Source organism: Drosophila busckii, chromosome 3L (genome assembly GCF_011750605.1).
Source record: "Drosophila busckii strain San Diego stock center, stock number 13000-0081.31 chromosome 3L, ASM1175060v1, whole genome shotgun sequence".
In the NCBI taxonomy this organism is placed as follows: domain Eukaryota; kingdom Metazoa; phylum Arthropoda; class Insecta; order Diptera; family Drosophilidae; genus Drosophila; species Drosophila busckii.
In genome coordinates, this window is record NC_046606.1 from 13,143,849 (window position 1) to 13,160,245 (window position 16,397).

The 16,397-nt window shown below is 41.6% G+C and overlaps 1 protein-coding gene across 1 annotated transcript; it reads left to right on the forward strand.

Moving 5' to 3' along the window:
• The first annotated feature begins 4,112 nt into the window (after positions 1-4,112).
• On the forward strand, positions 4,113-5,799 carry LOC108598830 (glucose-6-phosphate 1-dehydrogenase). Its single transcript, XM_017985587.2, has one exon. The coding sequence runs from the start codon at positions 4,143-4,145 to the stop codon at positions 5,712-5,714; it is 1,572 nt and encodes a 523-aa protein (XP_017841076.2). The 5' UTR covers positions 4,113-4,142; the 3' UTR covers positions 5,715-5,799.
• Positions 5,800-16,397: the final 10,598 nt, after the last annotated feature.

Genomic DNA, 16,397 nt, shown 5'->3' on the forward strand with positions numbered 1-16,397 from the left:
TGCCGCTGCTGCCCCCTTGTGAACTCAACTCAACATTTTTCATACTCAATTGTCAATCAGCTGCCAATTAATTCAACTCAACTCAACTGACCAACGCAGACCCTTTAAAAACTCAATTCATTGTCAATTGTTTGCCGCTTAAGCAGCAGCAGCTGTTTATGGCCACAATGGCTTACTGTTTTCAGTTTAGTTCATGAATTATTTACGAAATTAATTAACTAACAAGCTGCTTAGCTGCTCTGCTGTGCTGTGCTGTGGGGCAGGCCAGGCCATTGTAATGAGGCCTTATGCCTTGTTTGTGAACTGTGCAAACATTACGTGCACCCCCTTTGGGCTTGCCACTTTTTTTATTCGCTTCATCGTGGGGGAGAAAAAAGGCTTGTGGTCTGAATTGGTTTATGTAGGTTTAATGCTTGTTATTCAGTGTATTCTGATTTCTTGGCGTGCTGGATAAAACAGGCGATTATTAGTGAGTTCCTGCAGATGGCCGACGAGTAGTTTGCGCTTGGAGATGGAAAAAAAAATATCATTGTTGAAAAGCTAAAAGTTTTTTATGCTTATTAGCATAAAAGCTTGCCTAAAGCACGTACCCACCCGCAAGTTCAGCTGCGTTTAAAGGCTTTTTAGGGTTCAAGCGGCGTATGCGCAATATTTACATCTAGCGACCAAAACACGTTAACTAACTTTACTAATAAAAAAATTTTCAAATTAAATTCGTTAAGCAAAACAAGCTGCAAAATATTTGTTTTGCTTTTCTGTATAAATTTGTAAATATTTTCACTTGGCATAAGAATGAAATACTTCAGCGCCGGCAGCTAATCTTTTATTAGCCACAAAAATGCGACTACCTCTGTTTTGAGTCGTCGGCGTTTAATTGTGCGCAGCGTTGAAGTATTTGCTGTCAACGTTTTGCCTTTTGCCGCCCTCCTCCCCCCCTCAAAAAGGGCATTCCATGTATGCGCCTGCAATGAAACAATTTAATTAAATTTTTTTGTAGCAAGTGAGCCGAGTAAATGAAAACAAATAAACCACAATAAAGTGCTAGAAAGCGTACCAGATGCCACTGCTCATTTCCAAGTCAAAGTCAAGCCAGGCCCAGCCCGGTCCAATGTCTTTGGCTCGTTAGTCAATCTCTGCTGTTGTCTTTCCAGCATAGCCAAGGGTCTGGTCTGTGTCAGCTGCGCTGTCTTTTGGCAATTATGAGCTGAATGCTCGTGTCTGTCTGTCTGTGTGTGGGTGTGCAACAATTATGTGGCATAGACAGTGCTGTTAAAAACTGCTAGTGTGTCTATTGTTCACAGCATTTTCAATTTGGCAAAGTGTCACACATCATAAGCAACTCTCGAGTTACTGCTAAATGCCAAACTCTATTTGGGGCTTTGTGACTTGCAGCTTTAAACACTTGCCCATATATCAATTTGTTCTCAAATATTTGTGCACATTTTTCAAATAGACTTGCTCACACACACACACACACACACGCACACTGCAGTGATTTATGCTGGTTCTTAAATTTCGGGGTATTGCCTACTTGCTGGCCCCAGAAAAACTTATCTGCCTACTGCTGAGCAACAAAGCCCAAACAAATGGCATTCAACTTGTAGCCAAGTTACTTTCAACTACGGCTAGGTCGTTGGCCAGTTCTGCTTCAGTGTGTGTGTGTGCGTGTTGGCCATATCTATGCCAGCATATTTGTGTTATTATTTAAATAAGTTTTTAGAGCAGCAGCTAAGTAATGGCAAATTGTGAACATTTTAGCAACTTTAAAGGCCATTCAAGAGGCATTTTGAGCCATTATGTTGCAAAAGATTGTTATTTTATGAATTTCACTTTGGCCTAAAGTATGCACGTAGTAGAAAAAGGCGAGTGTGTCGGTAACTTTGCATAACATTTTAAAATCTATTTATAGACTCTAGTTGAAAGTGAGTTCAGTTTGATAGGCAGTTCTACTAAAGTTAAAGCAAATTGCATTTCGATTGAGAATGTTCAAAGTTGCTTATTTAACATTGCCAATGAGCTTAACTACATTCTAATAATCAAAGCAGACCTTACTATATTTTTTATTTTAATCCATGCTTTGCATATTCTTGTTGCAATTTAAGCTATTTCTACACATTCTCTTTCAAATATTTAAGCATACTCCTTTTTATATAATTTCGTTATTAAATTAGACAAGTAAAAAGATAAAAACTTACTTTAAAATGTCTACAATAATGAGGGTGCACCTTTTGTGCCTTAAAATTTCCTCAAACTTATGTATCTTGACTTTTTCCTTTTTCCCTTTTCTAATTCAGAAACGTTGCTTTTTGTTAGCCACTCTTAGACCCGTTTGCTTTGCTGTGTTTAACGTTAACTCCAGATAATTTCAGCATTCATTTATTTTAAGCACCCAGCTTTGCTATAAATGTGTAACAAATCTTGGTGCTGTACGTCCGAGTCGTCAGAGCCTCAATTAGTTTGTGCTGTCAAATACAAATATCAAGCATACGCCCCGTTTAGCAATGCTAATGGCGAATGTCAACGCATGTAAAGTGCTATCGAGACATGAGCGTGCATTGCTTAAAAGCACACTGAAGCAAAAGCAAAAGCAAAGCTAATTAGCGGAAGCAACAATCAATGGCCGGTTTTGCTTTTGCGCTTCTCTTTCTAAAAAGGTTCGGTTGCTGTTAACAACGTGTTGATTTTTCCTATTATTTGTGCGCAGCTTGACAGGCACGTTCTAAATATATATGTATATATATATAAAGTATATATATTGTGTGGCAGGGGCAAGTGAATTAGTTGAGATTTGCGGCTTGCGGCACGTGTTGCTGTTTGCAGTTTATTTTGGTCGTGGTTTTGTTTTTATTTGCGCTGCGTCAGTTAATAAAAGGAGACGAAAACGAAAAAAGGTCTGCCAGGTGGTCTAAGCTGTCAAATCCTTTGTTTGCCTCTTCTGCTCAATGATTTCTTATGCTCGCCCTCAAAGCTTTCCACCTTGGCAATAAGCACATTAACTTGACAATGCGTCAATTTCATAAGCCCACACAATAGATCAGATTCCCCAAGCTGTTTTCGAATCAATAAAATTAAAGTGAATTTTGTTTGCACTCAGATTTTGATGAATTGATTATTTAAGCTGCTTTCAGACTACACAAAGTGCCTGCCAGGCAATTCCTGATAGAAATATATTTTTGGAGCATTTTTTATGCTCTTTGTGTAGCATTTATTTTGTGATAGCAAATATGCCTAAGCAACCGAAGCTGTGGGGCTCAAATTGCAATGCTTAGCAAGGTATTTTTTATTTTGGCATATTGCATTTTGTAGACAGCCGCAAGGAGTCAAAGGAAACCTAATTATCACTCGCAATCTGTGGGGATAGACAAGCAATACACAGGACAATGGCACACACACACACATGTGTGTGTAGGTGTTAGAGTGGCTGAAAATTGGCATAGACAGGGCCAGGCAAATGCATTTTGGTGCGATGGGCGTTCGCATGAGGGACAGGGCGTGCCCAAACTATTAGCAGCATGCACAACAAAGCAAATGCATGCAGCTGCGCTGCTGCTGCTGATGCTGCTGCAACATCATCATCCTCATCATTGCCTGGTTTGAAATGCACTTGAATGTGAGCTTAGGGCATTTGTAATGATTGAATTTGAATTGCAGTCAGCAGCAGAAGCAGCAGCAGCAACAACAAAAGCAACAACAACAATCCAGATACAAATACAAATATCTGTTAAAATATCTTGTGTGCTTATGGGCAACGAGCAGCTTTGCTAGCACTTCCTTTAGTTTTTGCCCTTTTACAAATATCTAGCTATGTGCAAGTTTTTTCCTTAGTTCTCTGCCTCTCTTTTTACCGCCGTGTCCAACTGTTTGTCTGCTTATTTCCGCGCCGCCTGCAGCGCCATATCCTTTGGCAGCCAAGCTGCTGCTGTCTTTTGCTCTTTGCCTGTTTAGCAACAAAAAGTGCAGCTAGGCACTTCCGACAAAAAAAGCTTAAAGTATGAACAATTGATGTTACTTTAATGCAGCAATTCGGTTGTGCTTTGCTTGATCCAAGTTTAATTCGCTTGTTAACATCGTTTTCTCTGTCATTTTAAATTTGTGTGTTCTTTCGGGTAAATAAATTAAAGCGCTTGAAAGTTAGAAACAAAATGCTGCCCATAGATCCTACAAATGAGACGGCCTACTCCTTTGTTGTCGTAGGCGCCTCCGGTCGCCTGGCGCTGAGCAGAATCTTTCCAGCACTCTGGCAGCTTTATCGCGACAATCGCTTGCCGCAGGGCACAAAAATCTTTACGTTCTGTCGCACGCCGCTGGACACGGCCAAGTATCGGCTGCAGTGCGTGCCCTATATGGGCTTGGACAAGCAGCACGACAAGCACAAGTACAACAGCTTCTGGACCAATGTGCATTGTCTGCAGGGTCAGTACGATCAGCCCGAGGACTACATGGAGCTGACAGCTGCCATGGTGCTGCAGGAGAGCAAGCACAACATGAGCTACGCCAATCGCATTTTCTATCTGGCCATACCGCCCATACTGCTGGACCAGGTGACACTCAACATCAGTCGCAAATGCCAATCGCATACGGGCTGGACACGCATTATTGTGGAGAAGCCGTTCGCACGCAACGAGATCACCTATAGACCATACCAGACGCAGCTCTGCCAGACATTCAAGGAGTCGCAGATCTATATGATTGATCACTATCTGAGCACGCTGGTCGTGCAGAACTTCTTTGTGCTGCGCTTCATCAATCACATTTGGTCCGAGACCTGGAACAGCAAGCACATAGCAGCGGTTATGATCAGCGTCAAGAGCGACAAGCCCGTGCAGGCGCGCGCCAATTACTTCAATCAGTTTGGCATTATACGCGATCTGATGACCAATCACATGATGCAGCTGCTCACGCTGCTGACCATAGATCAGCCGTACAGCAATCTTGTGGACGATTTGCGCGACGAGAAGCTGAAGGTGCTGAGGCAAGTGGTTACAGTGGATCTAGCCGACATGGTCTTGGCACAGTACTGCAACAATGGCAAGGAGAGCGATGCCACTAAACTGGGCTACACACAGCACTCGTACATACCCAAGGACTCGCTGACGCCCACCTTTGCGCTGGTGGTGCTGCACCTCAACAACAAGAACTGGACGGGCGTGCCGTTCATACTGCGTGTGGGCCATGCACTCAATGAAACCAAAACAGAGATACGCGTGCAGTACAAATCCATTTCCTGTGATCGCAGCGAGGGCAACCAGAGCGTGTGTAATGAGCTGGTGCTGCGGCTGCAGCCACGCGAGGAGCTGTTCATGCGCATGATGCTCAAGCGTCCAGGCGATAAGCTCTGCCTTAAGGAAACGCAATTGAATCTTATGCTGCCGGATCGCACAACAGTGCCCTCGAACTTGCAACGCTTGCTGTTGAATGTGTTTGCGGGCAATCAAATGTTTTTCATGCGCACCGATGAGCAGTGCGAGATCTGGCGCATTTTCTCGCCAGTGCTTACGAAAATTGACGTCGACCGTCCCAAGCCACTGCAGTATGCCTTTGGCTCGCGTGGACCCATGGCAGCTTATCGGCTAGCTGCCAGCAATGGCTTTCAGTTCTATGAGTCCGATGACTTTCATGCCGATAAGGACATTGCTGTTGAAGAGAGCGAGCAGCAATTGAAGCCGCCCAGTCGTGCCACAATAGCCACACCTGGCTGGATGAATGTGCCTTAGAATTTGTCGAGTTAACTTTCGTGTGCACCCCAATAAATGCTTATTTTTCTTTTTGGTAGCTAAGCTTTTAATAAAAATAACTACAAGGCAAAAGTTTTTTAATTAACCAAGTGCAACAGCAGTTGCTGCTGCTGCTACTGGAAACTGCAATTGCAGCTTGCAACTTTAGTTGGTCTTTTGGCTTACGAAACTTATCAACACTTTTTGTTGCTTTCCTCTGCAAAAGGTATAAATAACACGCATGATTTGGCCATTGTCCTAAGGACTAGCACTGGCTGCTAGCTAAAGTTTCATATATGAAACCTTAGATGCTCTAACTGATATATTTATATACAACAAAGTATATATTGAAATTGAAATTTATGATAGTAAGAACATTCTGTGAAATTGTATTTCCTTTTTACCATATATACGAGTGTTTGCTGTAGCTACGTGGACTTTGTATTGCATTTAGAGTATTCCAAATAGATTTGCGTTGGTCAGGCAGCAAGTTTACTTCACTTGCTGCTGAAAAGTTTGCAATAAGTGAAAAGCAGTTGATGAAGAAATGAAGCAAAAACAAAGCAAACCCAGATGCGAGTCAAAAAACTGAGTCGTGTGGGCTAGCAAAGGCCAAGAAAGTTACTTTGATTTCTTAACGCAACTTTGGCTAAACTTATACTGCGCTCACTTGCCAGTTAACAGTTACCAGTTACCAGTTGCTAGTTGCTAGTTGGTCGAGATGATTTTTATGTTTTTGTTTTGATGCTGCCGCACTTTATTGAGAAGTAAAGTTTTCGTGGTCAGTTCTGGAGCTGGAGATGATGTGCAGTTTATCGAGCGTAGTTGGAATCGAGAGTACTAAATGTAAATAGAAAACGCTATGCATAGCCAAGTCAATTTGTTTTTACAGCACTGGAAACGCTTTGTGCAGCCATTTTAATTAGCAAACGCACTGAGATAACTGCAAACAATAAGCTCTTAAGTTGATTATAAATCTTATTGTATTTGCACACTTGCCAGCCATTTGGTTTATAGGTCAACCTCAAGTCCACCCCCGCCCTCGCGACACTCGCGACTGCAATTGTGCGCTGCGCTATCTACGAGCTTAAGGATTTCAGCGCTGCTCCTTGCTTGCTTGCTTGTCCTTTTGCTTATACATATACACGCATATGTTTGTTGTTGTTACTCGTTTTGCTTTTGCGCCTTTAACTGATTTTTTGTGTTGTCGCTTACGTTGCCTGCAGGCAGTACGCTAGGAAAAATATTTTAAAAGAAAATGCCGCTGCGTGCCATGTCTGAGCCTGGGCCATGGAAATCATTAAAAACAATATTGTCATCCACAATTGAGTTGGCGCTAAAGTTTATTTATTTCATGGCACAACTGCCATTGGCATATATTAAAAGTATTAAGCGTTTTTGTTTTTCTGTTTCTGTTTTCTGTTTTCGTTGGTCTGTTTCTTTGTTTGTTGATGGCATTTATATGGGAATTTGCGCAGAATTTAAAAAAATATGTTACCAATATATAACTTTTGTTCAAGGCTCTGTCTTTATGGCGTTCCAATTGAACGCACACCAATAATTCTCAAGAAGGAAGACCATGATATACGCAGTCTTGCGGTTAAGGTATTTTTATGCTGCTGCTCGCTCGCTCGCTCTACTATTTAATTTCATTTTTTAATAGCTGCGCCAGGCACTCAAACAATACTCAGTCGCTGACACGCAGACAAAGGCGATAAAAAACGAGTCCTGCTTACACCTGCTCCTGCTGTGTGTGTGTGCTTAGGTGGCAAAAGGATTTTGTGTTTGAAAACCGTAAAGTGAAATTAAAATGGCTGGCTACGAGCTGACCAACTCGCCTTGGCCAACCGTAAAGCAAATGGCTAACGCGCAACACGGGCAATCAAACCAAACCAAACCAAACCAAAGCAAACTAGTAAAGCAAAAAGTAAAAAAAAGACTGCAGGTAGTTAGTTGGCCAAGGACTCGTTCATAGTTCTTAACCATCGTATGTTGGCTGCTATCTTTACAGCTGTTGTTGTTGCTGCTGCAGCTGTTGTTGTTGTTGTCCAGCTACAACAGCGATTACAACCGTGACACTCCATACAAGTTGTGAGCCAATGCTTTGCGGTTTAGTGGGGGGCGGAAGGAGTTTACACAACTGCGAGCAACATTTCAAATTGCTTAATTTAAAAGCGACTCGCAAAAAGCAAAAGGTAAAAAACAAAGTTGGCTAAATGTTGACCAGCTCGTATATATTGCTGGCTAGTTGTTGTTTGTGTGTGTTGTCGCCTTTTGCCTTGCACGCCAACAGCAGCAGCAGCAGCAGCAGCAACAGCAACAAGCTTGTTATCAAAGCAACGAATTGGGCAGATTCCCAACACTTTGAGCAGCCACAGGAAACTTACTTGCCACCGTACACTGTGTGCGGTAAAATCTATCAATTAAATGTGGCAAAGAGTTTGCAGCTAACTTTGCTGTATTTTAAACATGTCACCCGATAAGTCTCCACAAAATATTTAGCATATTTTTAAATTTTGTATCGTTGAACTTTAATATCGTTGAACTTTAAAGCTGAGCTGCATGCATAAAAAAGTTTCCCCTTTTTTTCAGTTTGCTGTTTGGAGTTTGTTTTACATTTGGTTTTCTGCTTTGGCGTTATCCACAAAATTGACACTCCGGGCAAATGATAACATTTCATTTCTTTTTCAACCCTCGTCCAGCTGAACGGGCCAAAACCAGGTCTGTTAATTTCAACGATATTGCAAAATAATTGCCTGTTTGCCCTGGCTCTGCATGTGGCTCTCTCTCTCTCTCTCTCTCTCTTGGCTCAGTGGAGCTGACAGTTTTTGTAATCTATAGCGCTGTGTAGTTTGCTTTTGGCTCAAATAATGTTGCAGTAATTGTGGTTGGTCTTAAAGGCGGCCACCGTGACTGAAATTTAAAACTGTTTTGTTGACATAATGACACTGGCTGCACTTTTAGTGTCCTCTGCACATTTGCGTTGCGGTTTATGGTTGGCTCTGCACTCGCGATGCACAACTCGACTCCATCGAATCCTCGTCAGCTCCCTGCAGCTGTGTCAATGTGCCACATACAATGGCGACACATCCGCACACACGCAGCTTTTCCCACTTCAGCAGCATAGCTGAGAGTGTGTGTGCGTGTGAGTGTGAAAGTTGATGTGTCTGGCTGTGTGAGTGTGCGAGTGTTAAAACGTGTCATTTCATGCTATGGGATGTCGTTAAATGAGCTAAATGCATGCAGGCGTAGGTGCTTGCCTTCGTTGCAGCCACTGCAGTCTTGAAATTCTCCATATGTATGTAAATTATCCGCGAAGCAAGTCTATATACTTGTGCTTGTTTATGTGACATAGTAAATGTCGAAATAACTAGCATTAATATTAAAAGTGTTTGGCTATGCCAAGTTCCAGACTTTCTGCGCGTTGAGCCACAAGCGATTAGAACAATAAACTCAATTTAATGCGCAATAAAAATTCTATTTACTCACTTACTTGCGTTTTATTATTGTGATTTTTATGCGCATAACCTTTGACACTCACATATCATTAGGCAAAAGTCATTCTTTTAGAAATTCGATTGTATGAGCTGTAAATATGAGTTATGCGCCAATTGGGCATGAAGTCGTAAATTTGTTTACGCACTGCTGATAAACCAGTTAAGAGTTATTGCCAAGGATATGTCTGCCAGCTGTGAGATATACAGGCACTTAATATTTTATAGTCGTATGTAAATATTAAGTATGAATGTGGCGTTTACAAATTTGGTTTATGGCACAGTTGAACAATTGTTGAAACTATTTCAACTGCGTAGTGAGCACCTTGAACTAGAACCACAATGCTCATCATATTTTAAGCCAACAAACAAATTCGTCGCGCGTTTTTTGGCGACGCGGGTGGGTGCCTGGTACGTATAATGTGAAATTTTCGTTTATAAATGTGCAACTTGGTGCTGGGTACTTTAGCAAGGACTTTAGTTATGGCTGCTTATAAATTTCAAATGCAAATTCTCAAGCAGTTTTCAGTTGAGTTCAGCTCTCAGCTCAGGGGCAGACAACTGAGCCATTTGTCAGCGTTATACGCTGCACACGTTGCGCTTTATGCACATGGCAATCTCTGTGGCTTTAGTTAAACTTCACTATCTCCCACTTGTTGCGCTTTAAAATGACACAAGGTGGCAATCTCTGTGCATTTAGTTAAAAGGGACTTTCACTTTACTCTCGCCACTCTCACGTCCCCAATCGTCTATTCTTGCTACTTAAAAGATAAAACTACTGTATGTTATATCACGCTCGCTCTATTGCAGTGGCCTTTAAAATTTCATCAAAACACTGAGATGACTGCGAGAATCGCAGTACATGCGATTTCGTCCAAATCACACAAGCGTAGTAGAGTTAATGCGTACAATGTGAACTGGGAAATTTGCAACAATTTCTGTTTGGCTGGGCTAGATAACAAGACCCAAAGCCTAGGGAAGGCTAATCTTTGTGCTACTGTGGTTTGTTCGGTATGATTGCCAACAGTTATTTAGCACTAGAGCTAACTAGCTTCTTTAATAAGGTGTGAGTTGAGCATCCGTCAGTGGGTAGATGTCATTTTCCGTAGCAGGAAACCGTTGAAACGAGCATTTCGGAAGACATCTCGCTGCCTGCTTTGTGCGGCTCTACTCGGCGTCAAATTATATCATTTATCGAGAGCACACAAGACAGTTCAATTAAGGCTGCCTTAATCATGCCCATTGTTGCGGTACTCAAATACGCATTGTGGCTTGAGCAATCGCTTTATCTAGATATGGCGAAACTCTGCACTGAACCTGGTATCAGGGGATGCATTGTTGCGTGGGCCTTTGGACTTTCGAGGTTGCACATTGGTTGTTGGTTGGTTGGCTGACCCTGTAGTGCGTTCGGAAGTTTGATCGGCAATTCGGCGGCGGCTGCTCCTTTGTGGCTGTCGCCCACACTTAGCTTCAAGAGCTGCTATTTTAGTCCTCTAGTGTTGTCGGTTAATCATATTGTACCGATTATCGCGTATGGGTGTGTGTGAGTGAAACTTTGTCGGGTGAGACATGGATACTCCGTGCATGCGCGTGCCCTGACAACCAACTTTCAGCTCTTGCTCATGGCGCCCCTTTGACCGATAAGTCATCGTCTGATTGTGACACAAGCGGCGGTCTGACGGGTCTCGATAATTGCATGTGCGCGCAATGACGAGACAGTCACTGAAAGTCCATTGCGTCTTGGCCCTTGTTAGCCCCTGTTGGCCCGTGGCCCGATGCGCCCCTCCTGGCCATAATTCTGCGGGAGTTTGGACACCTTCTTGTTAGCGACCCATATTTTCATGTCCACATGCGCCTATTTCGACGCACAAGGTCGATCACTAAATTTGTTCGGACCATTTTTTTGCACACATTGCAACATACCCTGGTGCACAGCGGCGCATAATTTTATTATGTTAGGTTCATGCTTCGCTTCGTCTATTTTACTATTTTTTGTGTGTGCTCTAAAAGATATTATTCTCCAATACATGCAACAAAAACGAGGCGCGAAATCGAGCCAAAGACAAGATTGACGAGCAGCACACTAATATGTCTAGGCGTGGTGTCCTGACCCATCAATTCGGCAGCCGTTCCATATGTTCGTGGTAAGAGAGTATGGATGTGTGTCTGTTGCGCGCTGCTTATATTATTGGTAGGTCAAAGATTGGGAGCAACTTCTCTCTGCGATTTTTTACTAATAGAGACATTATAGTAGTTGGGTTGGCCTCTTTCATTTGTGTTTTGTGGGGACATTCTATAATTTGCGCAGATTTTTGGTATTAATGATATATGATAATTTGGCTGAAAAGCGACTATGGGCTAGAGCGAGAAAAGAGGTAAAATATCTTTTATAAAGTCTACACGTAGCCGTTCTCTAGAGTCGTTAGTTTAGGTCTCATATTATATTGTATATCGTGATGGGTAAGTCTATCGAGAAAACGTAAGAAAACCATTTGGATTTAATCTTTGTAATATACATTACACGATTGCACGTTGACTGAGAGAACGGTTATAATATAAATTTATTCGAGATAGAAAGTTCATCTAGCATATATACTGTCGCGTGATCAGTAAGCAATCATTTGTGATATATCTTCATTGGAATATGTGATCACTATATACATAAATATATAAATTCAGTGATTTCATCTGTTTCCTAGCTTTCTATTTGTAATCAATGTTTATTAGAGAACGGCGAGAACAATATTTAATAAATCCTCACAATATCCTTATTCTTGAGCGTGCATTGTAATGCAGACCCATCAGTTTGGAGCCTCACATCCTTCGCTTTAAGCTGCTAACAAATATGACCCTCTAAAAATTTAAAGAGTGTTTCAGAGTACCACCTTATTGACAAATTGTAATTAGCACGGACCAGTCTAAAATCTATGATATCTTAGGCTCAATACATCTGTGATTGTAGTACTATGATCTCACTATATAAAAGATGAGTTCAACTATTAATTGAATACTTAAAAGATTTGGGCAGGATGACCTCCGCTCTAATTATCCATGTCACAAACAAACAGTTCATAGTAGAATGACAGCAGAACTAATCAGACATTCATTGTGGTATATATCATGTGAATACATTATTATATAATAAAACGACGCACAATAATGATTCAGATATAATCTTAAGTCACAGCAAACACTGTCAATCTATTTAATGGAATAAATTTTTGATTTAAAATATTTTACAGCCCACAGCAGCAGGCCACAGGAAGGGCGATCCTTTCACCACTCGGAAGTAAAACTATTTTCATTTTTATGAGATTTTATCTTATTTAATTTAAGCATACTTTTGTCTTACTCACATAGGCTATAGCCACTTGCGTCTGCTCTCTCTCGCTCCTTGACGTTTTGGATGCTGCAGCCTGCAGGCCACTGTCGTCGTCGTCGTCGTCGTCGTCGTCGACATCGACGTCTTTGCGCCACTTTGTCCTCTGCTCGCTGTGAACAATTTAAAGCAAAAGTTGCCAAAGTATTAAAACTTTTCTAGTTACTTGTTAGTTAAATAATAATGCGTAAAAGGAATCCCTCGTCCTTGTTTGTTTTTTGCCATGCTTTGCTCTCTTGCTACCGCCAGCTTGGCAGTAACAAAAGCCAACACACCGCGCAATGAAAATGCGGCGACAAATGCAATTAGATTGAAACCGCACCTGCAGCAAAACAACAAAAAAAAAAACGAAAATAAACTTCTGAAAGGATTTATGCGATTGCTGCAACCAAAACACACACACTCACATGTTTGGGCGTATATGTAAAGAAAATTCGCCTTGTTAGTGCCAAGCTTTGAATGCTTCAATCCTCTATGAGAGCCCTGCACGCTTTAGCTTTGTTCAACTCCAGGGTATACTAATAGCAAAAAGTGAAAACAAAATGTTTTTAAAAAAATTGTTTTTAGCATTTAGTTGTTTTATTTTTTTGCGCCTGCTTAGTATAATCGCACCAATGACCAGCGGCGACAAAATGGCGCCTGCCTGCTGCCCCAGTATCCGGCTGTCATACAAAGTCGGAGTGTATGCATGTTCATACACATGCAAACGTATTTACACACACACACACACACACACACACATGCATGTGAGCAGAGCAGAGCGCTGTGTCTAGCTGTCTGGCCTGGGTCTCTCTTGGGCTTTATTTGACTTTTGTAAAGGCCTCGCGGGCACAGACTGGCGCCATATGGCACGTGTCCTGTTTGTCTATGCAGGCTGTGCTGCTCTTTTTTTCCATTTTGCTCTTGTTGTTTACTCAATGATGTTCGTTTTTTATGTGTGTGTGTTGCCCTCATCTTATTTAGTTTGCGGTACATGTTTTTTTACACTTTTATGATTTAAGCATGTTAATATGCAGATGGCCATTTATTTAAAAAGACACTGTGATTTATGCCCAGTCAAGTCGAATAAGCCTATTCAGGGCATGTCGGATTTTCCAAGTAGGTGCTGATATGCGCATACATATTTTATGAACTGTATTTCTATTGAAAAGCTAGACCTGAGGCGAACATTGCTCAAAGTAGACTTCAGATAAATAAAATAAATAGCAATGAACGAAAAATTGAATGTGGGCTGGCAATATCTCAAGTCTAGCATTTATTTGCAAATTTTGTATGGCAAACTTTACGTTTTTAATTGAATACCATTTATGACAAAGCTTTTTATAATTGTGCAACGAAACAGCAATTAGGCAACTACTGTATGATTTTGGCGGCATACTCTCAACGCCTGGTTGCATTTCAATTAACGAATTGCGGTCTAACAAATCGTTCGTTCTGTTGTAGCGCATTTAATAGGCAGCTAAAAGCAAATTTGTTGCCCATTGTATTAGGCAGGATAAGGCATGGGGCGGGGGGGCTTAGTAACAATGCTGTTATTTATATGACAGAACACGGGTTGGTAGTAAAGCCAAAGGCAAAATGGGTTTACTGCTGCCGGCAGCAGCAGCGAGATGCAAAAGCGTGGATAAGCCGCCAAACAATTTGCAATGTAAGCCTCGACGTTCAAAACTGAATAGAAATGTGCAGGATATGTGACTATTTGCATTTTTATGCAAACTATTTTCAGCTCAATTATGGAGCTCACCTGCTGGCAGCATGCAGCAGCAGCAGGCATGAGGCTTTTGAACTAATGCAGTTGCATTTAGCTGCCGCTGAGCCGGTGCAACTTGGGGATTTGGGGGCGCGCATGCAGCCTGGAGCGCAGGCATGCGAGAAACTCATTTTGTTTTGACATCAAACACGCGCGGCTGCTCATGCGAATCACTCTAAAGAGTCAGGGCGGCGCAAATAGTCGTGGGCGTGGCAAGCAGGCGTGCACTACATATACTTTATATATAAATATAGGCATTATGCATTAGTCGCAGTCTAGCTGGCAGTCAGTTGCTTGGGCGGCGGCTTAAAAGCCAAACAGACATGTAAATTAACTTCAGCATGAGCAGCATGAGTTGGACGCAAAGTGGCGCAGCTTGCAACGTCTTTTTGCTGCTGAGTCCTCTTCAAAAAGTGCTTATGACGCCTCAAGCTATGCAACGCTTTTTTGTGAGCATGCATTATGCTAAACTATGCGCATATATGAGCGAGCGTTTGCTTGTTTATTAAGGCCGTGTTATCAGCTTTAAGCGCATTTATATATTATACTTATATCTTATTGCCAGCGGCTATCAGCACTGTTAATCCACCTGCTCAGCCTTTATATTAACAGCAGCAGGAGCAACAAGCAGAAATCCTTGTTAATTAATAGCCACTGCAACGAGTGAAAATGCAACAAAATCCACAGTTTATGTGCATTAATAAGCCTTGCGCACACACACAGACAGCAAGTTAAGCTTGAAAAAATAAGCAGAGATAAAAATACACGTAGAACGAAGAAAAAAAGTGTAATGCAACTCGCTTTAAGCTGATTGCGCGCTTTAATAAACGTCGAGTTCGTGGCCATTATTTATGCTGCTGCTGCTGCTGTTGCTGTTGTGCATGCTGCAGCAGCTTAAATATTTTTAATTGCATTTCGCGTAATCACCCGACACCTACACAACAGCAACAGCAGCAGAAGCAACAGCAGCGTCAGCAACTACAGCCAGTCTCGAACAGCAGCAGTAGCAACCTGGCCAAAAGCAACGCACATTTTTCCAATAGTTAATGGCAATTTGCTGTTTTGCTATTTACGCCAATTATCCTGCATTTACAGAAGCAGGAGCAGCAGCAGCAGCAGCAACAGCAACATAAAAGCCAAGCGCAGTCAAAGCAAGTCAAGGTCCAGCCCACGTACTTGCTGTGCATGTATGCTTGCGCGTGTGTGTGCGTGCGTGTCCTTTTGTGTGGGCGCACGCAATGCTATTGAAGCCTTCAACAAGTTTCACATACAATTCAAGCGTAAAATGAAAAAACAGTCAAGCAAAGAAGTCTATTATTATGTTGGTTGACTCTTTTAAATGCTATTATTATAATAAACAGTTGCAGCAGTGCTTAAATTTATCTACCAATCTACAGGGCAGGTAATTCCCTTGAATCATAGATCGCATTTAAGGCTCAGGCCTTGTTTACCATAGTCGAACAAATTAACCAGCACAGCCATAAATTATATACCAGCTAAAAGTCAATGACTATTTATGTCCATTGTCAGGTTTAGAGAGACAAATGGTTGTCCAGTGCATATGGCCTGGGCTTTGCAGCATTTTGTCAAAACTTATTTACGAGCATGTGGCTTAGTTAGCAATTGAATTCGTACAATAGCCACAATAAATTTGTTAGCCAAAAATCCAATAGCCAATCGACCAATGTATAATTGTATCATATTTATTTTGGCTCACATGCGCTTGGCCAATGAATAATTATGCGCCTGTGTGTGTGTGTGTCAACAAATTGCAGTCAAACTGAAACAATTTAATCACAACTTGTCACAAGTAATTTCGAACATTTCGAACACAAGCGCTGGCATTTGTGGCTGAATAAATAAATACAACTAATGAAATAATGATGTGTGTGTTGTGGAAACATTCAAAAAATTACAATCTAATTTCGTTTCAATGCGTTGGGGCTATTAACAAAGGCGATTAATTGAACGCGTGAATGTTTATTGACAATAGTTTGATGTTTATATTCGCAGCGCATAATTATTATAGCACACACTATCTCTCTCTCTCTTTCTCTCAC